General features: G+C 45.3%; 2 protein-coding genes and 1 long non-coding RNA gene across 5 annotated transcripts; 1 reads left to right on the top strand and 2 right to left on the bottom strand.

Moving 5' to 3' along the window:
- Nucleotides 1-455: 455 nt before the first annotated feature.
- Nucleotides 456-10,672, bottom strand: LOC109435920 (piggyBac transposable element-derived protein 1). Of its 2 annotated transcripts, XM_019714116.2 has the most exons (5): nt 9,656-10,672; nt 7,783-8,192; nt 6,486-6,642; nt 3,862-3,950; nt 456-1,715 (listed from the first exon to the last, which is right to left on the bottom strand). In XM_019714116.2, the coding sequence occupies exons 1-5, from the start codon at nt 9,702-9,704 to the stop codon at nt 1,695-1,697; spliced, it is 726 nt and encodes a 241-aa protein (XP_019569675.2). In that variant the 5' UTR covers nt 9,705-10,672; the 3' UTR covers nt 456-1,694. The 2 variants fall into 2 exon arrangements, 1 of the variants encoding a protein (XP_019569675.2); XR_012491863.1 differs by lacking the exon at nt 6,486-6,642 and having other exon boundaries at nt 456-1,701.
- Nucleotides 10,673-10,696: 24 nt separating this feature from the next.
- Nucleotides 10,697-12,796, top strand: LOC141568670 (uncharacterized). Its single transcript, XR_012491868.1, has 2 exons — nt 10,697-11,054; nt 12,086-12,796. It is a non-coding gene; the product is annotated as an uncharacterized LOC141568670 (long non-coding RNA).
- Nucleotides 12,797-13,230: 434 nt separating this feature from the next.
- Nucleotides 13,231-24,028, bottom strand: ZSCAN26 (zinc finger and SCAN domain containing 26). Of its 2 annotated transcripts, none has more exons than XM_019714119.2 (4): nt 23,704-24,028; nt 18,201-18,629; nt 17,837-17,954; nt 13,231-15,995 (listed from the first exon to the last, which is right to left on the bottom strand). In XM_019714119.2, exons 2-4 carry the CDS (start codon nt 18,612-18,614, stop codon nt 15,019-15,021), a joined length of 1,509 nt encoding a protein of 502 aa, XP_019569678.2. In that variant the 5' UTR covers nt 18,615-18,629; nt 23,704-24,028; the 3' UTR covers nt 13,231-15,018. The 2 variants fall into 2 exon arrangements, with proteins under 2 accessions (XP_019569678.2, XP_074175259.1); XM_074319158.1 differs by having other exon boundaries at nt 17,843-17,954.
- Nucleotides 24,029-24,922: the final 894 nt, after the last annotated feature.

Below are 24,922 nucleotides of genomic sequence, written 5' to 3'. Positions count from 1 at the left end.
GAATAAGAAAGGTCACTAGCTGGGGAGAGGGTCTCCCAGGGCAGAACAGTGTCCTCAGAGAGTGCAGAGGGTCTCCTCTCAGGTAGAGACAGGATCAGGCCGAGGAGCTCACGGGCCTTCCATATATGAAGGGATGTCCGAAAACAACCAAGTCTATGAGACTGTTGGTAAGGAAGAGAAAGGGAGTCAGGGGTTATGGAGGCATGGTCAGAGAACAGGACAAGAAAATAACGTGACTGGGAGGGATGCAAAATGACAGGCTGAGAGAAGGCTGAAGGCAGAGGCCAGAGGAAGGGGAGGAGAGGCTAAGGGTCAATGACGGGAAAAGGTGAGCAGACAGAGGACCAGAAGGCTTCCTTACACGTCAGACTGAGGTGTGTCACCTTCTCCTGAGCTGAGATCCCACAGAGGCTCCTCTGAGCCAGATGTAAGGGGGGAAAAAATCCAATGCTAAGTTATTGTTAAATTAAACATTTTATTGCATGTATTTAATAATAAACATAAAATACTTATTTAACATCAGAAATACTTATTTTCTTATAGCTTCATTTATAATGGTTCTCCAGCCACTGCTCGTGGTAATTTCATATACATATTCATAAAATAAGTATGACAATCTGCAGGAGTAATAGTTGCAACAGAATGATTAATAACATCTACTAAATGTTCACGGTTTGATGGATCAGCCAAAATATTTCTTGCGCAGAACTTAATTTTTAAAAAAACTTCTTCAGTGGGGTTCATCATTGGAGAATATGGTGGTAGAAATAACAAAGTATGTCTTGTCTGACCAACAAGATCACGTATTTCCTGGGTTTTGTGGAGGCTGACATTGTCCAAAACAAACCACACTTCCTCCAGATTATCTTCATCCAATTTCTGCAATAATCTCTGAAGAAATTCACAAAAAATAGTTGAAGTAACCATAGAATGTGCAATTACTTCATGCCACACTATTCCCTGAATGTTTACTGCTACAATTAGAGAAGCATTTCGTTCTCTAACCATTGGCATGGTCACACAAGCTGGTGTATTAACTTTTGATCGTGTCTTCGTTCCTCGAAGATGACAATTAAATCCCGATTCATCAATGAATATTATATTTTGTCTTGCTTCAGGGGCATTTTGAGAAAAATTCAATGCGTACACTTTGCGCATCTCAATTGTTCTCTCTGAGTTTCGATGTTGATCAACTTGCAGTGACGCACACTTTAATGTGATCCGTAATTGTTTCAGTCCATTCCTGATGGAACTTATGCTTAATTCCACATGTTCAGATTCGAGGATCTTATCACGAATTCCTTTTAAAGTTATGCATGGCTTTTCCTCAATTATTTGCTCAATTCTGTTTAATAGCGATGCATTTAATTTCATAGTCCTCTTACCACCACGTTTTTTTTCTAGCAATACACCACCATTTTTGTTATATTGATTAATAATGGACTTTGCCGTATTTCTATTAATCCCAGATATTTCGGCTGACTCATTCACCGTTCTACCATCTCCATAACATTTTATTAAAACGCTAATTTTATCATGACTGATACGATTGTATATAGGTGGATTATTATGTCGAACACTGGGGTTTCTTGACCTGGATCTTAATGATTCCGACGATGTGATTTGCATTCGCCGGTGCAAACGTGTTGGCAGTGGACTTCCGGAACTTGATTCAGGAGGTGACGTATACATTTTCAGGGTCTGAAAAAAATATTCTGGATTTATATAAAAAAGTTTTAATGGAATCGAAATATGTGAAATGCTTATTAACATTACAGGTTTACACTCCAGATTCACCCTTTTGCAAATCAAATTTACCCTTTTGCAAATCAAATTCACCCTTCTGCAGATCAAATTTTTCCACAAAAATGTCTTCTTAATGTTTGTAATAAAAATAAATCAATGTTAAGTTATTGTTAACATTAAACAGTTTATTACATGTACTTAATATAAAATGCTTATTTAACATCAGAAATACTTATTTACTTATAGCTTCATTTATAACGGTTCTCCTGCTGGTACGTGTGGTAATTTCATACATATTCTTAAAATGAACATCCATACATATTTATATATTCATAAATATTTATGACAATCTGTAGGAGTAATAGTTGCAACGGAATGATTAATAACATCTACTAAATGTTCGTGGTTTGATGGATCATCCAAAATATTTCTTGCGCAGAACTTAATTTTTGAAAAATGAAGGTGTGATGGAAAGTTACCATAGTAGATCGTGTGACCGTGCCAACACTTAAGAGGACAAAATGTTTCTCTAATTGCAGCAATAAACATTCAGGGAATGGTGTGGCACGAAGTAACTGCACATTCTACGGTTACTTCAAATATTTTTTATTAATTTTTTCAGAGATTATTGCAGAAATTGGATGAAGATACATAATCTGGAAGAAGTGTGATTTGTTTTGGACAATGTAACTCCACAAAACCCAGGAAGTACGTGATCTCGTTGGTCAGACAAGACACACTTTATTATTTCTACCACCATACTTGCCAATGATGAACCCCATTGAAGAAGTTTTTTCAAAAGTTAAGTTTTTGGTGGGAGAAATATTTTGGCTGATCCATCAAACCATGAACATTTAGTAGATTTCATTAATCATTCCATTGCAACTATTACTCCTACAGATTGTAATAATTATTTTATGAATATGTATATGAAATTACCATGATCAGAGGCAGGAGAACCGTTATAAATGAAGCAATAAGAAAATAAGTATTTCTGATGTTAAATAGTATTTTATGTTTATTATTAAATACATGCAATAAAACGTTAACATTGAATTTTTTTTTATTTCAAAGATTAAGAAAACATTTTTGAGGAAAAATTTGATCTGCAAAAGGGTGAAACTGATTTGTAAAAGGGTGAATTTGAAGTGCAAAACCTGTTATCACAAAGTTAAGAATCAGAGTAAAATGAAAATATGTTTCTGTGATGCAGTATCTTTACTCTCTAGACTGGCCTCATTTATGTACATATGCATATCGACATTTAACGTACCTTAAATTTGTAAATTTACAGAAAAGAATAATTTTCGGTAAGTAACTTGTGATTTAAAGTCACGGCAGCCTGCCAATCGACAGCAATCTGTTTACAATGTAACGATCAAATTACTGTATGGATATGCATCAACTGACCATCTATCGAGTGCTAGTCAGTATACTCCCCTGACTGCATAAATAACTATAAAGGACATCACGAAGAAGTGACATTATTGTGTTACACACCTCTATTGTCACCGCCAAGATGAATTTGATTTGCAAAAGGGTAAATTTTATTTGCAAAAGGATGAATTTGATTTGCAAAAGGGTGAATTTGGAGTGAAGAACCTATATTGTTTAACTAAATGACTAGGAAATTTATGGAACCAATGAGAGAATGAGGAAGCAGAGTCCATTTTGTGAAGAAGATGTGAGGTTTTGCCTTGCATACACAGAATTTCCATTATCACCACCAAATACCAACTGCATACGTACATGCACAACACCAGGAATATAAAGGCGTGTAAGGAAGAATCTTGGTTCTCAGGCTAGCGAGAGAAATCAGAGGCCCCCAAAGTATAAAACATCAGTCACTATGCATCAAATGAGCGGAGGCACTTTCTGAAGCCAAGGGCCTAACTGCACCCATCACTCGCATATCTTGAGACTCAGGTGTCTCAGGTGCCTCCTACACACCGTACCAAGTAGGGCGACAGCCAGGGAGCCACAGCGCTCTGTGATCTTCTGTGACGAGGGGAAGGCTCTCGGGGATAAGGCATGTGGGCAAGAGAAGGGCACTGACTAGGTGCTTGGGCAAAGGGGCTGCCGCTGCAGGTCCCAGGACAAGGGCACCCCGCTCACCTGGGACCTGGCTGGTGTAAACTCGGGTACTGCTGCCTCGTCTCTGGGATTTCTTTCCTGGAGAAGGGCTAGACCCCAGGGAGCAGGCCCTGTGGAGGTGGAGAAAGGAATCCTGAGTGAGACACAGTGTTTAGGAATGCCCCTTGTGGGGCACCCAGCCCCACAAATCTTCTTCTATTCGTTAAACATCCCAGACCTATGACACAGATCTTACTGTCTAAGATGGAGCACCATATCTGTTTTCATTCTGTCGGGAAGTCTACAGTTCTAAAACTGTAGGTTCTCCCATCCATCAAACAGTATAAACTCATGAGTCCTTCACATGAGCACTTTCACATACATAAAGCCAATTTTAAAATCACAGCCGAAAATAAAGAGGGAGGGAAGAAGCTGGTGACAGAGGAAACATTTAGCAAAGAACACAGAAATGAAAGAAAAGAAAGAATAGAGGTAAGGCAAAAGGGAAACTGGAAAGCAGAAAAGAGGATGAAAAGAGTGGAAATAAAGACAGAAGAAAAAAAAAAAAGAGAGAGCTGATAATGGGGGAAGCTGTGCATGTGGGGGGCAGGGGGTCTAGGAAATCTCTGTACGTTCCTCTCACTGGTGCTCTGAGCCACTGAGAGGTTCACACACACGTATGGGGAGCCATACCAGCCACGAGCTAGAAAATACCAGCACGATGGGTGCAGAGCGCCTGGGAAACGACCCCCAACTCGCCTGGCTCGGTAACCTGGACCATGTGCCAGGGTCTAATCAGAGGGCCGAGGGGCTGCCTGCCCGGACTCCTGCTGCAGCCCAGCTCTCTGAGACACCAGGTGCAGTCGCCAAGCCTTCGCTCACATTAAAGAACCTTACATGCTGTGACCATGGTTATCTCACCTCCATCCTTCGCTACCCCTCTACCCCTCCATCAAGATGAAAGGACACCAATCTGAACAGACATGTGTTCATCACTTCATAGGTAAGTGGGGATGCTTGCCCTGTTCTGGTCCACTGCAAACCCTCTCACCTTTCAAGGCTCAACACAGGCTCTTGCCCAGGAAAAATGCCCAACCTCCATGACCGTGGGGTTCCCTGCCACCTCTAAAGTCCTGCACATAAACATAATATTTTGGGCTTCCTGTAGCGGCGGTTTCTCATAACTGAAAAAATATGACAGAACCACCAGCAAAGAAAGTAGGGTAATATCAGTTTTATCAACAATGGGTAAATAACACAAGAAATCTGGGACCTATACATTTATCTCCCTCTAACGTCCTCATATCATTTATTATATGGACCATTTATTCTGCACTTAATATTAAAATATCAACATTCACAGATCACCAATGTGCAGATTGGTAAACAACGACCATGATAAATCATGAACCCTCTGAAATCATGTGCATAATGAGTCTGTACAGCAGCACCCTCTTATCCGCTGGGGGGGGGACATTCCAAGACCCACAGTGGGTGCCGGAACTCTGGATAGTAGCAAGACCCTTACATACTATGCTTTCCCTATACACACAACATTGTCAGTTAAGGAAGCGCTTTCCAGCTTTTCTTTGGCTCTCCGAATAGCCAGCATCACTGCTCTTGCGCTTTGGGGCCGTTATTAAGTAAAACCAGGGTGACTTTGCCACAAGCATTGCCATAAGCAACAGTCAATCTGATAACACAGCTGTGAAGTGACTAACGGTGGCAGTGTCTACAGCGTGGACAGGTTGGACGAAGGGAGGATTCACGATGGGGCGGGTGGGAGTGGGAAGGCACGAGATTTCATCACGCTTCTCAGAATAGCACACACGTAAAACTCATGAACTGTTTATTTCTGGAATTCTCCATTTAGTATTTTCCGACGCAACTGACCATGCATAACCGAAACCTCGAATAAGGGAGCACTACAATACATGCATTTTCCCAGGGAAGAGAGTTAACACTTTTCAATTAATTCTGGGAAAAGCATGGAGGTCCATTGCACTGCGGAATTCTGCGATCTCCTCTCAGAGTGTTCTGTGTGCTTCTGTCTGTTCTCCTCGACCCACCTGCGGGCTGCAGATAGCAGCCTTTGCATTGCTTGCATGGCTCACCCTCCTGAGAGAGGACTGCACAAAGCTGAGCTGTAACCCACAGTGGGATGGTCTCCATGGAGGGGAGCCCCCCTCCACAACAGGAGGGTGCTCTTGAATGGAGGGAGGAGAGGGCCTGTTTAGACCTAAAGCTGTATTTAAAATGACTGACAAATTAGGGGCGGGGAGGATACTGAAGAAAATGTCACCATGGGGAAAAGATAAATTTATGGAAAGCTACCAAGTAAGTATTTAAAACACCCACAGTGTACAATTAGAAATGTAGACTAGACACATGTGGTAGAAAGAGAAGTTTGGTCAGAATGCCGGGTGAATTCTATTCTGGAAGTTTCTCTTCCTCCCAACTCTGGCAAGTCATTTTAACTATGCGTTTCGGTTTTCCTGATTATTGAGGGCGTTGGAGAAGAAGACCTTAGAATTCTAGCATTTTATAACTTCTGATATTTTAAAAAGCTTGCTTAGGTACAGGGTTAGACAAAAGAACAAAAGTGGAGGAGACAGATGAACAAGCTTTCATGAAGACCGTGTACCCCGTACCCTCAGTAAACTCACTTCTCACTTTGCGAAGGTCCTCTCGGGTGAGCTCAGGAGGCTCACACTTCAGTGTGGTCACCACGGGCAGGAGCTGCAGGCTCTGACCCTCCAAAGAGGCTCCTTGAGGTCCCGTCACCATTACGTACGTGTCCTGTCCCTGAGAGTAGACGGAAGTCTGGGGACAAAAGGCTCACTCTGAAAAGCGCTCTGGTGGGAACTGGCGCAAATAGCAGTTAGAGCCATCTGACAGGAACACGCGACAAGCCCTGTTCAACCCTGCAAAGCAGCAGCAAGCAGGACAAGCCTTCCCTCGGCTGACTTGATGCAGGCCTACTAAGAGCCAGACTCTGTTCTGGTGCTGAGGGTACAGTGGCAAATAATAGCAATGAGACAAGCAAAGAACCTCTGCCCAAAAAACAACGCAAAAACGTTAAGAACAACCCTGCGGTGGGGGCAGGACGGGTGGAGTTTAGTGAGGAACAGGACATGCGCCATCTCACCGTCTCCCATGGTGACTTATTAATCAGTCACAAAGGGCGGATGGTAACTGTATGGTGAGAAACCTGCCAGACAGCACCTTCCTTCACCTCCTCAGTCATGGGCGGCCATCAGCACGTGCTGCGTGACAGAAGGCACTGAGGGGAACACAGCATCATTTCCTGGAATTCCATCCAGAATGCACGACCTGGACCTGACGACAACACAGTGCCACACAAACCCACTGGCCTGTACTCTCCACAAACACCAACGTCATGGCAGGTAAGAGAAGACTGAGCAATTTTTCCCCACGTGAGGAGACGAAGGAGACACAGCGACTAAATGCAATGTGTGATGCTGGATCCTGAACTGGGGAATAATTGCTATAAAGAACACTATTGGGATAATATGGCAAAATCTAAACAAGGATTACTTTTTGGATGATAGTATCATAACAATTTTAATTTCCCAAAATTGAATCACTGTGTTTTGATTACACAGGGCAATGTCCTTGTTCTTTGGAAATACAGACTAAGTGTTCAGAGGGCCAGGGGCACAGTATCTGCAGCGAATCTGAAATGGTGCAGGAAGAAGTGCGTGAGTGTGAGTGTGAATGAATGTGCACGTGCACAGACCTATGCACACACACAGGGAAGGGAGCTGCGTTCACTCGCACACTCGGGGCACAAACATCGCGACACAAACGTTGGTAGCCAGTGACTCTGGGTGCAGAGAACCCTCCCCATACTTCTTTAAGGTATAAATTGTCTCAAGGTAAAAAGATAACCACAAAAACATTCCCCATGACTCCGCCCACACACACACATCCTCCTCCTACCTGCTGTCCCGTGTCCCCCGTGTCTGCCTCCATGTTCTCCAGCGCGGCCACCGCCGCATCCCCACTCTCTGGATGCTGCACACGCACGTGGGCCTGGAGCTCCCTGGGAAGGATGCTCAGGAACTGCTCCAGCACCAGCAGCTCCATCATCTGCTCCTTGCTGTGCTTCTCGGGCCGCAGCCACAGGCGGCAGAGCTCCCGGAGCTGAGCAAGCGCCCCGCGAGGCCCCGCCACCTCCTGGTAGCTGAACCTCCGGAAACGAAGGCGGCAGAGCTCCTGAGAGTGTGAGCTGCCCAGCTGCTCCCACGCGGCGTCCTCCTTCACCTTCACAACGCTGCCTCCATCTTCAGGAGCTGGGCTTTGCAAAGCTTCATCCATGGATTTCCAGGAATGTGTTGGGACAGTTGACCCTTGAGCAACAAACATGGTTTTGAACTGTGTGGATCCACTTATATGCACATTTGTTCGATAATACCGTCTATTCTCTTCCTTATCATTTTTCAACGTTTTTTCTCTAGCTTACTTAAGAATACAGTGTATAATACATACAACGTACCAAAAAAAGGTTAGGAAAAGTTTCACTTAGCTGGGATCTATGTTTCAGAAATGTTTTTCCAAATATATATGAGGCATAAAAATTGGGGCCGGCCCGGTGGCTCAGGCGGTTGGAGCTCCGTGCTCCTAACTCCGAAGGCTGCGGGTTCGATTCCCACATGGGCCAATGGGCTCTCAACCACAAGGTTGCCAGTTCAATTCCTCGAGTCCCACAAGGGATGGTGGGCAGCGCCCCCTGCAACTAGCAACTAGCAATGACAACTGGACCTGGAGCTGAGCTGTGCCCTCCACAACTAAGACTGAAAGGACAACAACTTGGAGCTGAACGGCACCCTCCACAACTAAGATTGGAAGGACAACTTGACTTGGAAAAAAGTCCTGGAAATGCACACTGTTCCCCAAAAAAGTTGTTCCCCTTCCCCAATAAAATGTTTGGGAAAAAAAATTGACCAGTAACACAAAAATTACAAGAGCTTCAAATCTGTACGTAACATATTTATATTTCTGTCCCCACTGGAAGTCATGCTTGCCTATATTATCAGTGAAATTAATCACAAGTATACCTTTAACCCCAAGGGGATGAGACCGGCGTAAGGGGTGTAAAGTGAGGGAATGAGGGAAGGACCAACAAGAACACTTGAGCAGCTTATACTTCAGCTGAACACAAGGAGGAGCCAGATGGCTGCTTTCATAGACAGATCAATATTCTCTTAAAGGTCCTCTATCTCTGTGACTGTCTCATGAAAAAATTCCACCTTAAATGTAGGTGAGGTAGACTGTTTCCAATTCTCCGATCTCCAATTACCTCTTGTGATAAGCTTCTGCAATTCTTCTCATCAGGAGGTAGAGTCTATTTGCGTTGGCCAAGACTTGCTCTGACCGACACAATATGGCAGAAGTGACACTGTAAGAGGAAGCTCTCTCAGGGTCCTTGGCACCCTACCACGGGACTGCCGTCTGAGAGGTCATGTGGCTGGGAACCAAGGTGCCGCAGCTAAAGCACAGCTGGGCCTCGGCCTCAGCTCATTCACCAGCTAAAGCAGCCACATGAGTAACTCCAAGCAAGACCGGCAGCAGAACTGCCCAGTCAACCCACAGAATCATAAACAATACACTGAGGTTGTCTCACGAAGTTTGGGATTTCAAGTTATTTTTTAAATGTAACAATAGATAACCAGAACGGCAGACAGGCTTCGAGTTCTTCTCTCTCATCACGTTCTCCTTTTGTGATCTCATTAATCACAAGTACAATATCTCTATTCAAAGAAAACTCAAATCTCTGACTGGCTCCGACTTGCCTTTCACATTCTAGACTCACATCTTGAAATGCCTGCAATGCCTCCTGCATCGGTCCTCTCCCGCACCATAATGTCCACACATCCCAAAGTGAAACCAGAGTCGTCTCAAAGCTGCGTTCACTGCATTTCTCCATTTCTACTGGCAAGTCCACCGTTTTCCATACATTCATGATTAAAACCAGCCCCTATAAACCATCCCTCCAACTCAGTCACGCTCCTACCAGGACGCCGCGGGCAGTCGAGTCATTCCTTGCTTTCACTCCCTCGTCACCATGTACATTGACTATTACGAGAGTTTTCCCGGAGGCATTCCTTCCACTCGATCACCGTTGGATTCATATTTCCTACAGCGTAAACTGGACCACAGTCGACACCCCGTCCCTCCAATCGCTTCTTTTGGAATTAAATTCAAACTCTCCGGGATCTGGTTCGTTTGGCACTCAAAACCATTTACCGAGCACGTTATACTCATTATTTTCCAGGCATAACACTAACCCTGAAATACAACACACAGTCCCTGCCTTCAAGACAGCGCGGTCTTGCCCAATTCCTCCCGTCGCGGCCAGGCTGACGGCTCACGCTTCTGTCCACGCCCCTCGTCGTTTAGGCTAGGCCCGCCCTTCCATAAGGGCAGAGGCCACTCCAAACCTCCCGTACAGACAGACCCCTCTTCTGTCCTCTGAGCCACACACAGGGAGGCGGGTGTCCCCGCGAGGAAGCAAAAGCGAGCCCGAACCAGCCGCGCGCCGCCCTCGCCGTCCCGCGCGCGTTCAGGCCACAGCCCAAAGCGCCTCCGCCCCAGCGCCGCAAGAACCGCGCAGGATCCCACCTGGTACCCAGCCAACACCTGGAGGGCGTCTTGGTGAGTGACGTGGACAGCGCCAGGAGCCGCGGGCCCGGAAAATCCCCTCCTGAGGGCGCCCCCGGCACCCAGCCCTGAGCGCACAGTGGGCAGTGGACCGAAAGCGCAGCCAGCGTGCACAGCAAAGCCACCAGCAGCCTCCTGAAGGGCACCGTGGAGCGCCGAGGGGCGGCCCGGGCCGGGGTCGCTTCTGCAGCGGCGCTCGCAGCGCAGGCGCGGCTTCCGGCCTTTCTAGGACGCGTCCGCGCGTCTCGCTGCTGCGCCGGGCGGACTCCCGAACCCGCTCCCAGGCCTCGCCCACGACCCAAGCACCGGCCTCATTGATGCAAATCACTGCAGTTGAAACCCAAAAGCACGCTGAAGGCAAACTTGAGTCTGCCTTGAAGGGTCCGTCCCCACAGGCTGCTGGCAGCGAAGGGAAGGGAGAGAGATGAAAAACAGTTACAACACCGCAAGTAGCACAAGTTAATTATTTAAACTTAAACATACAGATTACAAATGCCCAAGAAAAACTCAAGTTGCGCAAACTACGTAAGGAAGTGTCCCACTCCTCAGAGGTAACCTCTGTTAATGTTTTGTGTAGCTCTTCCCAGGGATGGACCTGCCAGCCACATAGCAGCAGTCAATAAACGTTTTTTTAGTATGCATCTATATATTTTAAAACACGCATGGGATCATAATATAATTTTGCACGTTAGCTATTTCAGTTAAGATAGCTTGGAGCTCTTGCCATACCAGCTTATTTTTTAACAACTAAATAGTATCCCATTGTATGTGTGACACCATACTTTGTTTAACTATCCCTATTGCTGTTTACATAGATTCCATTTTTACTTATAATGCTGCAGAGAACACCACTGAATGTCTTTACATTCTGAGCATAATTCTAGGGTAAAAATTACACATTGGAATTTATTTGTCAAAAGGCATGTACATTTAAACTTTTTGTATACAGCTCCCCTATTTAATGATTAATGGTACAGCCATTTAAAAAAGGAGAATCTAATAGAAAACTTCAGCAAAGATGAACATGGCTGTTCAGAAAATTACAAGTACAAATGACCAGTTAACATGGGAAAAGATGTTCAACTTTGATAGTAAAAGTGTTCTTCAAAAACCCTTTCTAAAGCAGGCCAATTTTGTACACAGTAGATTAATATTCAAAAGAATAATTCCCAGAGTTGATGTGGATGTGAAAAAAAAAATGGGCATTTTCACAGACTAACAGGATTTACAGATTAATATAAACTTTCAGGAGAGAAATCAGTAAATGCAGTAAAAGCCTCACAAAATATGCCTACCCTTTGTTTCATTTATTGTAGTTACGGGAATTGAAAGAAAAAATAATTCTGTGAGCTCAGTTGTACATACAAGGATGTTCACTGCAGTATCTTTTATGGTGACAGAACTAGATAACCCAAATAACCTACAATGGGAACATATACCATAGACTATTGTGTAACTTATATTGAAAATTATCTTCCGTGAAGACTTGTAGTGATCTGGGTGTCTTAATCAGGGTTTCTTGTTTGTTTTTGTTAGCCATGTCAGAAACCCACCCTAATTTAAAGGAAACCTTTATTGGCAGGAAATAAGGTTATTCCATGGACTCTCAAAACCAGCATGTAGATGGGACCTCAGAATCTGAAGGCTGAAGTTACTTCTTCTGAATCTCCATGGGCCTTCGTGGTATCCCAGCTTCAGGGGTTGGCTTCATTCTTCCGCTTCTCGCTGGCCTGCTTTGCTTCTATTTGGTTTTTGTGTGACCACAAAAATGATTCCAGCTCTATCTTACTTTCTGGTTCAAATGCCTAAGAGACCAACCAGAATCCGTAATCCAATGTCAAATTCCTAGGGATATATAAATGACTAAGCCTGGTTTGGGGGCCCCTCCCAGATATATAAATGACTAAGCCTGGTTTGGGGGCCCCTCCTCAGTGGTCAGACAATGATCACATGGCAGGCTGCTCACTCAGGATTATGGCAGGACGGGCGAGAATGGAGTGGGCAGATAAGTAAATTGATTGTCCCATCTATTACAAATGAAAACTGTTCATGATATAATTCAAGTCCAGTGAGAAAAGTGTTTCTATCCATAAAAAGTCTTTTAAAATACATTATTAAGAGATTGTATCTGGAATATAAGACAGGATGATGTTTTCTTGATATTTTTCAAGGATTTTACAATGTATACGAACGTCTATCAAAAGCATGAGTTAATTTAATAAGAATTTATGGAGATGTTGTAACAATGGAAATAACATTAAAATTGCGCAGTAAACAAAATTATCAATGCCAATTGATCACAATTTAGTGTGTGTTTATGTATATATACATGCATACACACACACACACACCAGTGGTTATTTTTGTCATGTGAAAATTAGGGTGGTTTTTCCATACTACTTTTATAATGGCAAGTTATGTAGTAATAACTTTATCAGTTTTTTAAACAGGTGAGTAAGTGGGAAATAGAGACAGACTTCCCCTTTCACGTTGTGCTTGGGTGTTTCAGGGTGCTACCCAAACAGAAATGCCTGACCAGAACGTATTGCTACAACACAGTTCATCCTCACTGCATGCCTGCCCTCTGAATTGTTTTAACTTTCAGAGTGTCTAAGATGTCTTACACTGCAAGCAAAACCTTTATTGAGATCTGTTATAACATCTGCCTTTTGTTCAATACATAGACACATAGACACACACACACACACACACACATACACACACAAATTTCTTCACACATTTTTAATGAGAATAAAGATATTCTATGTTCTTTCCTTCTTAAACCAGACAGAAACAGATAGGTTTAAACTATGACACAGAACTAAATGTTTAGATACCGACCTCAGCACAGCCCTCAAAACATTTTGGGGAAAATTCCTGATATCAACTTAATTGTACTTGTCATAAAGGCAGAAGAAAAGACACATAGCTTTATGGCATCCTAAGCAGTGGAATATGACTGACATTCCATGAAATTCTTTAATTTCTTAAAGTTACAGCTGCTTCTCCTACAGAAAATGGTACTAACTGTGGCTTCTGGTCAGTGTGCACTGTCAGATCGGAGTGTGTATGTGTGTGTGTGTGTGTGTGTGTGTGTGTGTGTGCGCGTGTAGGAATAGGAAGTGGATCAAAAACTGGTGGCTACTCCGGCATTCATTCTCTCTTACTCTTAGTGACAGAAGCCTAAGTTTCAGCTAGGCACTCTGCAACCCCGAGTCAGACACACTTTCCAGCCTCCCTTCCCTACGATGTGGCCTGTGACATAGTGCTGACGTGATTTGTGGGAAAGCTGCTAAAAGGGAGCTGACTGGATTAGGAGGAGCTTCCTTTTATCCACATTTGGCATGTGATGGCTGGAGCTTTCGCAGCCCTCGAGGATCATGTGAAGAGCTTAAAGATGGACGGTGGGCACTAGGATGGCAGGAGCAGAGGCCAGGGCCCCTAGTGATGGCACTGAACCATCTTACCAGTTCTGGACTGCTTGTCTGCGGCCTTTTCTATTTAAGAGAAAAACAAACTTTTATGAAGTCACTCCTGCTTTTTGTTTTTAAACCACATGCAGCTGAACCAAACCCTTAGCAATCCACGACGGTTCACTATGTCCCCACTCCTATGGCTGACTGAGAAGCCTTTTCCAGACAGCAGAATGCTAAGCAGCTATCACCAATCAGCAAGGGATGTTCACCACCCAGGTGACAGGCTTGGAAGCAGATTCCCCTAGGCCTCGTATTTTTCATCACTACGATGACATTTGGTATTCATAATACAAAGATTGTCTCCTCCAAGTTGACTTTATTGTTTGATTTTCAAAGAACTGCAGAATAAGCAACATTTTAAAATTGCATCACCAGTATTAAAGAAAAAAAGTCCAAATCCTTCTTCCAGACATTTACTGAATAGTACCTATATAGCAGTCAGCATACTGGCACTGGAGTTGTCAAATAGGACAGCAGCTTCTTGGGTTGATTGTAACGACTTATGAAGTCTTTTCTCTAGTGTGAATAAAACCTGTATTGCTAACTTGAATCGATGAGGTATTGTGGCAGGGATCAGGGTGGGAAATGGTAAGATTAGATTATCTCTGCTTTCCCAAAGGCTTCTGCTGGTTGGGGTGGGGGAAATGGTCACCATTAACCTGCACTCTAAGATACCTTTCAGTGTGGTACATTTCCAAACATTGTTAGTTTTAATGGATAGGTGTCTGTTGCAGCAGCAGCAAAAATATCCATCTGCTCTTGTTCGGCTAAAGCCTGTAAATCTGTGGGCCCTTAATTCACTGCTGACTGTAAAGCCCTCCCTCAGTCATGAGCCTCTACTACTCGGAGGTACATCATCATGCCTTGGCCATGTTAAAAGCTCTCAGATCCTGCAGTAAAGACTGCTGTTGAACTCGGAGCCCATAGTACCATCTAGGGTCAAATTATTGTGGCATCAAGCTGACTCCAAGGAAAACCAACTGGAGAGGCAGGCAGATAGCCTCCACACTGGCCAAGAATCCTCTAATGCCAGACCTGGCTAGCATGGCTTTTCCTGCAGTGCTGTGTGCTGGTTACTGGACTGTGATGTCCCACAGGGAGAGGACATCTCAGCAAGCGCTTTATCTTTGTGGCGGTATCGCTGATGCTGGAAAAGGCCTGACCTCTGCCTGAAGGCTTCTCCACACTCGCTGCACTCATAGGGCTTTTCTTCATTGTGGATCCGCACGTGCTGGGCAAGGTGCGAGTTTAGGCGGAAGGCTTTCTGGCACACGTGACACCTGAAGGGTTTCTCTCCAGTGTGGATCCTGTGGTGTCGAATAAGGTCTGAGGTCAAATTGAAGGCTTTCCCACACTCGGCGCACTGGTGGCTTCGGGAGCGGCTGTGGGTCCTCTGATGGTGGGTGAGGAGCAGGGCCTGACTGAAGGTTTTCCCGCACTCCTCACACTGCCGGGGCTCCTCCTGACTGTGAATCCGCTGGTGTCGGTTAAGGTGGGAGCTGCGCCTGAAGCTCTTCCCACAGTGGATGCACAGAAAAGGCCTCTCCCCAGTGTGGATTCTGAGATGCTCCAACAGGCCTGCGTTCTGGCTGAACACTTTGGCGCACTCCTTGCACTGATAGGGCTTCTCACCACGATGGGTCTTCTCATGTCTGACAAGGTGTGAACTTCTCTGAAAGGCTTTCCCACACTCATGACACTGGTGGCCTTTCTCTCTAGAGTGCATTTTCTGACGTCCAGTACGACAGGCGCTCTGACACACTTCAGAGTCACAGAGCTTTCCTCCCGTGTGCGCACCGTCATGTTTAGTTGGATCTGAGTGCTGGATGACTCCGTCCCCACGTGCTGAGCATTTACAGTCAGTGGTCACCTTGGCTGTGGACTTGGCCTGCTGCCTTTCCAAGTCAGAGTCTTCACAACGAGCCTCCGTGGACTCAGGTATTTTCACAGACGATTCCACTCCACAGCAGCCTGTCTCTACAACCAGCCTCCCAATCTCAGTCCTTGCTGCCTCACCTGAAACATTAAATATATGCCACCAATTACTTGGCTGTGGGTGCTTGGGGAAAGACATCTGCAATTAGGAGGACAAATTTTACATCGAGCCATGTGTACAAACTAGAAATGTGGGTGCTTGTGTTTGATTAGAACACGTAGAGGGTGATACATGAGAAACTGTTAGCAGTGGCCTCCTTTGGAAGTGTGGGGGATTGTGGTGGGAGGTGACTTATTTTACACGGTTTGAATTTTATCATGTGACACGCACACGGAATCTAGCAAACTGTGTTAAAGGGAATGGGTATATGTTCTTGAAAACAGTTTGCCACCAGGAAAATTAAAATGCTAGGTCTATTGAGGACCCTGGGGCCAATAAGAAAGGCACTTTAACTGAACATAAAGAAATGTAGATGTGGTGCCAGTTTTATCAATGACAAGCTGTGTAACTGTAGAAAGGTAAATGAAACCTTCAGCCTTCCAGAAGAAGGGGACTTTCGAGCCCGACTCCAAAATTGAATGGGGAAGTAGGTCGTTGGTAAAGAAAGGCTTTAGGATCAAAATTAGCCATTCGACAAGCAGACATTTATGAGGATTGACTCCAGGTCAGGGGCTGTTAACAGACTCCGGAAACAAAACAAAAGCCCTGCCCTTTTGTCTGGCAGGAGACAGAGAAGTTAAACAGCCGCTGTAATACAACGTGGTGAGGAACACAGGTGGGGAGCCTGACCTAGTAGTACTGGGGGACTGTTAGGGAAGGTCGAGAAGGTGGCATCTAAGCTGGGTCCTCAAAGGTCCGTAGCAGTCAGTCAGGGAGAATGAGGAAGAAAAATTCCAGACGGGAGAAACGAGGCAGGGATGCTCAGAGAGAGAAGTTCCAGGGGCAAATGGGAGACAGGATGGAGATGGGCGTGAGGGGGACGTGTGAGCAGGTGGCACAAAGGGTGACTGACTGTCACAATTGCTCTGGGAATGGTGTTTTACCCAGGATGTGGAACTGTTACTGCTAAAGGTCACAAGCAAACCAGAAGAAGCAGCCGTATGTTAGTGAACACGAGGCTGCAAGGTAAGCAGATGTCAGAATATGACCTGGGAGGCCTCTGTTAATGGCTATCGAGAGTCACTGAAAGTGCTATTTTTTTCTTAATTTTATTGTTTACTTTTTATAATAGAATGTTTCAAACAGAAAAAAAAAGCTGAAAATGTAATATTACTCAGTCTAATGAAGGGTTTTAAGGAGGGAGCAACACTAATGAGTCTGTTTTTTAATGATGGAAAATGAATAGGACATTACTTCAACAGAGGCGCTAAGATGACAGACACTAAAAAAAACTAACAAAAAAAGGGAGCAGAGCTTGTATCGGACTGGAAAGAGGGAAAGAAGAATGAGAAGGACAGAGATTAGAAAGATATTTCAGTGTCAAAGAAAACAACAATCCAGGTGGCTCGTGGAGAGAAAGGACAGCAGCCAGGTACAGTAACTTGAAGACAGAAGACAAAATGAACAGTGAAGCATGTGCTACAATTCTCCACCTTGGGTGAGGGACTAGCACGCTTTTTCTTCACCCTGCACAATGGGGTGAAGAGCCACACAGGAGAAGGCTTTGGTTTTGCCTGTGCAACAAAGAAACAAGGATGGGTCCCAAGGGAAAATGTTTGGGGTGATAGAAATCTCTTCTATCTTGATTGTGTTGGTGAGTAGACGACTGTAGTTATTTCATGTCTGTGAAAACTCACTGACCTATACACTTACAAAGACGGAATTTACAGCGTATAAATACACCTCACTAAACCTGACTGGGAGCAAAGTGCCAGGCGTGCACAGGGCGGCTGCATACAGGAAGGCGCACCCGTGTCCTTACCCTTGCCCTCTGCTGGTGCTGGAGCCTCACTCGCACGTGGGCCCTGCTGCATGGGCGTGGCTCTCAGGGGGCCTGCGTCCTGCCCACGTGCATCCTGCTTCTTAGACTGGTCCAGGTCCTGGGGACAATTAGGTACATGTGGGTTTAGGAGAGAACTGCTGGCGAGAAAAACTTCAGCATTAGAAAAAGAGAGCAAAGAGAAAGCCCAGAGGGACAAAGGAGCAGGGACGGGCAGTCTCCCCGCAGCAGAGGGAAGGTAAAACCCACATAAGGAAGAGGCTGGAGCAGAGCTCAACCACTCGCGTCCCACTGTGGCTCATGCCATCGCTCACTGCGCGCTTTCCTGCAAAGAGCACATTCCCACCTGCTGTCCTGTGTCCCCAGTGTCTGCCTCCATGTTCTCCAGAGCGGCCACCGCCGCGTCCCCGCTCTCTGGATACTGCGCGCACACGCGGGCCTGCAGCTCCCCGGGCAGGATGCTCAGGAACTGCTCCAGCACCAGCAGCTCCAGCATCTGCTCCTTGCTGTGCGTCTCAGGCCGAAGCCACAGGCGGCAGAGCTGGCGCAGCCGGCCCAGGGCCTCTCGGGGACTCCCGGCCTCATCATAGCGCAGCTGCCTGAACTGCTCGCGCCACGGCTCCTGTGCAAGGCCCGTGCTGCTTCCTTGCTGGACTCCCTGTCCCCAAGCAGAGCGGTGATCCTCCTTCACTACCCGAAGCCCCTCCTTCTTCAGATTCAGAGGGGCCAGGGAGGGCACCGTCCACAGCCCTGTGGCCATCCCTCAGGGGCACTCCTGGACATGGAAGAGCAAGAATCACAGATGCAGTCATAGCAGCAGTGGCAACAGTGACAACAGCAATACCCCTTCATTGGGGGTGTACATGTCCCAAAAAGAGTCTGTTTTTCCCTCTCTACAATTCCGAAGAAAGGAACACACAGAGAAAATGAGAAAACTGTTCCATGTGAGCCCACCAGCCAACAACACAAACAATAGATCCGAGAAATCCTCATGTTGCAACCCCTGACGAAATAACTGATTCAATCAGGGGCCACCAGTGGGCAGAACTGCTGGTCACAGCGGTGGGGGCAGGACAGTCTCAGTCTCATGCATCCCCCACTTACTGCTTATCAATTACAACAGGAAAAGGGAGACATCACAAACTTAACCCAGTGACCAAACCCAGCAGCTCCAGCAGCAGGATAACTGACCCTGTGCTTTCACATCTATGTAGCATCCTTAGTAAAAGTTTTTAACATAGGGGCCGGCCCAGTGGCTCAGGCGGTTAGAGCTCCATGCTCCTAACTCTGAAGACTGCAGGTTCGATTCCCACATGGGCCAGTGGGCTCTCAACCACAAGGTTGCCAGTTCAATTCCTCGAGTCCCACAAGGGATGGTGGGCTGTGCCCCCTGCAACTAGCAACGGCAACTGGACCTGGAGCTGAGCTGTGCCCTCCACAACTAAGACTGAAAGAACAACAACTTGGAGCTGAACGGCACCCTCCACAACTAAGATTGAAAAGGACAACAACTTGACTTGGAAAAAAGTCCTGGAAGTACACACTGTTCCCCAATTAAAAAAAAAAAAAGTGTTAAACATAAATCTAACAAGGAGGAAACTTTCAAATCAATCCAGAACAGGCATGCACTCTTCAAAACAGTCAATTTCACTAAAATCAAAAGGTGTGGGGAAGGTACTGTTCTAGATTAAAGCAATGCATAAAATTGGCTCCAGTTAAAAAAAAAAAGATACAAATTTATCTTGCAGAATTCAGAAATGTAAACATGAAGATAAGCAGGCAAACTGTGACCCAGCCGACCAGGGTCCCGAGCCTGTTCTGTGTGTAGGACTCCGCTGGAAGACAGCCACACCCCTGCCACAGGTCTCGTGACACCTGCTTTGCGCACCCTGGCAGGACTGAGCGGTTTCCATGGAGATTGTCACCTGTAAAGCTGAAAACATTCAGTACCTGGCACTTTACAGAATCTTGTGGTCACATAAGAGAATGTCCTTATTCTCAGGAGATGCCGCTAAAACTTATTTTCAAATGTTTCCGGAGGAAAAAAATGTGTGTTGGGGGGTGGTGGAAAGAGAAAGAGCGTACACAGCAGGAAGTTAGTTAACTGCTACTACACAAGGGGAAAGAGTATTAACTGGACTCTTCTTTCAACTGTTCTGGAGGTTTGAAAATTGTCATAGCGTGGAGGGAAAGACACAGAACAAGTAAGTCTGCTATGTTCACTGAGGCCACTGTCTGCATTAACTAACGACGCTTGGCGTTTACCGTCATCTCATCTGACTGCTGTGTACAAGGCACAGGTCAGAAAAGCCCCCCGGCCTCCACTGCTCAGCTTTCAAGTCCGGGTGAATGAGCACTGACAGCCCAGCATATGAGTGCCATGGTGATGGCACCCCAGGGTGCGAGCATGGCATCGTGCTGAAACACCTACTCCCACAAGCAGGTCAGGAAAGGGTTCCTGGAGGCGAGTCCTTCTGAGTCTTAAAAGACAAACAAAAGTGAGGCAGGCTAGAAAACAGGGCAAGAGTTTTGCAGACAGCGAGAAGTCGGAGCTGTCGGACAGCCTGGCACATGCAGGGCAGTCTGGTAGCTGGTTATGTGGGGTGGAGGCAGGAGACGCCTTCACGTAGGAAAAGAAGTGAGAAGGAACCACTGGAGAGGTCGCAGGACAATGCCCGTGGTATCCAGAAGGCGGAGGAGAGCGACTCCTGAAAACATGGAGAGGTGGGAAGGGCCTGCACCTCAGACAAGCCTGGGTTCCCATCCACCCCTGTCGCGTACAAGCAGCATGCCCAGGGACAAGTTACTTATCCTTTCGGAGCCTAGTCTACTCATTTGTAAAGTGCAGGTAACACCTAATTCAAAGAGATGTTTTAAGATACATGAGGTAATAACTGTAAGGAGTACGAATTCAATGATTTATAATTGGAATTAGAAAGAAGCAGTGCTATAGGAAGGTGGATTAATCTAAGACCTGTCATGTGTATGCACTTAATTTAAAAAACACAGTCAATGTGACTTCTGTGAAGGCAATTTTGTTAGTGAGATAGGGAGAACAGAAATGAATGAGAAAAATTTCCTTTTCAAAAAATAAAACACTGAATGGAAGGCGAGAAACAGGGTAGAAGCTAGGAAGGGGTAATGTAGAGGCCAGGTATGTTTGTAACTTAATTACTATCTTTATGTCGATGATTTCTTTACTGTCCAGACACCTCAAGGGTGCCACATCCATATTCCCCTCTGCCCATCTGGTACCTAGATACCTCACAGAAGCCTCTCAAACCCCACCTGTCAAAAATGAACTCAGATAATTCCACCAGCATCTTTTGGAGAGGCCCTTTGGTATGTGGGGACTCAACACTCTTGATTCTGAGTCACTCTCAAGATCAGTGGAATAGCATCTTTCGACAGCTGATACTTGCCTTTGAATCAATATGCATCAGGATGGGGTCTCACTCAGTTAGTGGCTGCGCCTGGCTCAGTTCCAAATACAGCTTGTTGTTAGATATTCCTGGGTATGTACATAATGACACTCCCAGCTGTTGTGTACTTTTCTTTGTCAAAAATGGACTTAAAATTTAAAAAGCCAAATACTATTATTCTTTTCTTTTTTTTTTTTTAAGATTTTATTAGGGAAGGGGAACAGGACTTTATTGGGGAACAGTGTGTTTTCCAGGACTTTTCTCCAAGTCAAGTTGTCGTCCTTTCAATCTTAATTGTAGAGGGTGCCGTTCAGCTTCAAGTTATTGTCCTTTCAGTCTTAGTTGTGGAGGGCACAGCTCAGCTCCAGGTCCAGTTGTCGTTGCTAGTTGCAGGGGGTGGAGCCCACCATCCCTAACGGGATTCGACAAGTTGAATAGGCAACCTTGTGGTTGAGAGCCCATTGGCCCATGTGGGAATCGAACCCGCAGCCTTCGGAGTTAGAAGCATGGAGCCCCAACTGCCTGAGCCACAGGGCCAGCCCTACTACTATTCTTAATGGAAGTGAGGAGGTGCGAGAAAGTGGTATTATTAGCTAGAAATAAAAATTTGGTATTGGGGTGGTTAATTTTATCTGACAACACTTGACCGGCAACGGGGTGCCCAGATATTTGCTACATTATTCTGGGTGTGTCTGAGGGTATTTTTGGATGAAGTTAACACTTACATCAGTAGACTGAATACAGCAGATTGGCTTCCCCAGTGTGGGCGGGTCTCATCCAATCAATTGAAGGTCTGAATAGAACAAAAAGTCTGACTCTCCCCCAAGTAAGAGAGAAAGCTGAGACATCAGCTTTCTTTCTGCCTTTGAACTCGATTTGAAACATCGGCTCTTCCTGGGTCTTAAACCTGCTGGCCTTCCGACTGTAAATACACCGTCAAACCTCCTGGTTCTCAGGTATTTGGACTCAGATTGGAACTAAAGCATCAGCTCTCTTGGGCGTCCAGCTTGCTGCCCACTCTGCAGCTCTTGGGTCTTGCCAGCCTCCAGAACTGTGTGAGCCAATTCCTTATGATGAATCTCTATTTATGCGTATCTATATACTGCCTACTGGTTCTGCTTCTGTGGAGAGCCCTGAGCAATTGGGTCATATGGTGTAGAATTAGCGGTGGCTCATTTCTGTGATGTGATGAAACATATCAAACACAGAATATCATAAATATAACTTGAAAACATGACCCGTCCAGCCTCTTTTCATATCTCGTGTATCAGATTGATCAAATTCTACTGAGTCCACCTATGTACCTCTCAAACCATCCACTTCTCTTGGTCCTCTTTGCCACCACCTTCTCCTATCCAGACTGTTGCGACTGTTACTCACCAATCTATTTTTCACACTGCAGCAGTAATCTTTATAAAGAGGAAATATGATTATGTCTTTGCTGTGCATATTGAATTTAATGGCTCATCGTTACCCTTAGGATCAAATTCAAAACATTTAACATGGTTTGAAATTTTCTTATGATCTAATGAACTTTCAGCCCCTCTAACTTGCAGTACTCTTTCCTGCTCCTGGGTCCTTCCACATCTTAACTCCTTCTGCCCAGAACATTTTCAGACTTCCAATTTTCTTCTAATTAATGTTCATTTACTCTTCATGTCTCTGCTGAATAAAACAAGCCAGCACAACTGTTCTATGTGCTTCAATGCACTAATGCAACCCTACCAAGAAGATACTATTACTAACTTCATTGTACAGAGATGGAAACTGAGACATTGAGAGTTAAATAATTTACTCTAGGTCCCAAAGCTGAACCTCAGATTTTTCCTCCATTATCTCTTCCAGCCACAGGCTGAACACCTTGTATTTGTCTTTGTCTTCTCTCTTACTCTCACAACCCACATCTGATCCAATAGCCAATCCTGTTGGCTCTACCTTCAAAGTAGATCATCCATCTGACCACGACTAACCACTTCTCTCATAATACTAGATATCCTCATCTCCTACCTGAGTTACAGGCCATAGTCTCCTAACTTTGAAGCTTCCCTGATCACATTCCTGCCCCTCTACAGTCTATTCTCATCGTGAGTCCCAGCTACAGATGCTTTGAAACATCAATCAGCTGCTTTTCCTCTGCTCAAAATTCTCCAAAAACTTTCACACCAAGAAACGGCCAAATCCCTAACACAATACAATGTCCCCAAACCTCCAATCTCTGCGGTATCAATCTGGCCCAACTTCACCTTGTTCACTGTGCTCCAACCACTCTGGTCTCCCTGCGCGTCCTCGAGTTTGTCCCATGAGCTCCCGCTTTCGGGCCTTTTCACTTGCTGTTCCTTCTGCCTAGAAAACTCGTGCACCCAAAAGCCACATAGGTCTTCTCACCTCCTTCAAGTTTCTGCTCAAATATTACCTTCTAAGGCTTACCTTTAATACGTATTAAAATTGCGCTCAATGAATGCAAAGCATGCAGCAGAAGGTGGTGCCCAGTTAATGGGATCCACAGCTCCACCGTCTCGTAGGCCCAGGAGCGACACTTCCAGTCCCGGCCACCCCGTCAGAGCGGCCGCTCCGTCGCGGAAGGATTCTCAGCGCCCGTAGGAGACGAGCTGCTCCTCAGCCCTGGGCCGCAGGTCCTCCCCAGCGCGCAGCACAGTCACCGCGCACCGCTGGGCCCCGGAGGAGGAACCCAACGCCCCCCGCACCGTCTGGACTCGGCAGCGGTCGGCGCCCACCCAGCGCACGCGCTCTGCGCTACGGACGCCGCGCTAGGAATTCCGGAGGACCGCGGCTCAGTGGTGTCCTTGGTCGGGCGGGCGCTCCGCGTCTACGCGACCTTAGGTGTTTTCTCATTTTTAAGCCGAAATTTATTTTATTCATGCCCAAACAAGCAAGCTTAGTTTACTGTTATCACAAACGGCCGGCATTTCCACTTTGCTCAATCACATAATTAAAACACAGACACGTTTTACCATTTCTCCCCAATATAGAGTCATCAAAGTGGCGACAACGTGTCAGTATTTTCAAGATTAAATTGAACACTGAACATACATTTGGATTGAAAAGTTTCAGGTAACAAGAAATTAAGTCTATTGTGGGAGAGAATAATAAATAATACTTTGCAATGAATGCAGGTTGCGGGCGGGGGGCGGGTAAGCATCAGATAGTACTTTACCGAAATAAATTCCACAGAAGAAAACAGAAATATTCTCTCACCTGCCTCATCACAAACTGCATTTTCATAGTTTTTGAATAAAATAAACCCTTTTAAAAATCTGAACAAACTTTGGTTTAATCAGTTGATAGTTTTGAAACACCATTAAATATCATACTAATCATTTTTATGACATGTAATTTATTTAGTACTTCAAGCATTGACATTACCTTAACAGAAAAGAAAAAAAACAAATTTCGTTATCACAAGAAATTACCTTTTTCTTTTTGAGTGTCTGAAGCTTGAAAATATCTTTTAAAAGGAATATATTTAAAACTTATCCTTAAGCTAATCAATCCAGCCAATGCGAATATTTTATTAATTAAAAGTTAATAGTCTGTCTTGAAGGGAAAACTCATGTGGTTTTATTTTTTAAAAAGGGGTCTTTCAAAAAAATTATGTAAACAAAATTTAATTTAAAGAGGAAGCAAA

This window comes from Rhinolophus sinicus, linkage group LG14 (genome assembly GCF_036562045.2).
Source record: "Rhinolophus sinicus isolate RSC01 linkage group LG14, ASM3656204v1, whole genome shotgun sequence".
Taxonomy (NCBI): Eukaryota; Metazoa; Chordata; class Mammalia; order Chiroptera; family Rhinolophidae; genus Rhinolophus; species Rhinolophus sinicus.
Note: the sequence above shows the minus strand (reverse complement) of the source record. Positions and strands in the feature narration are given on the sequence as shown.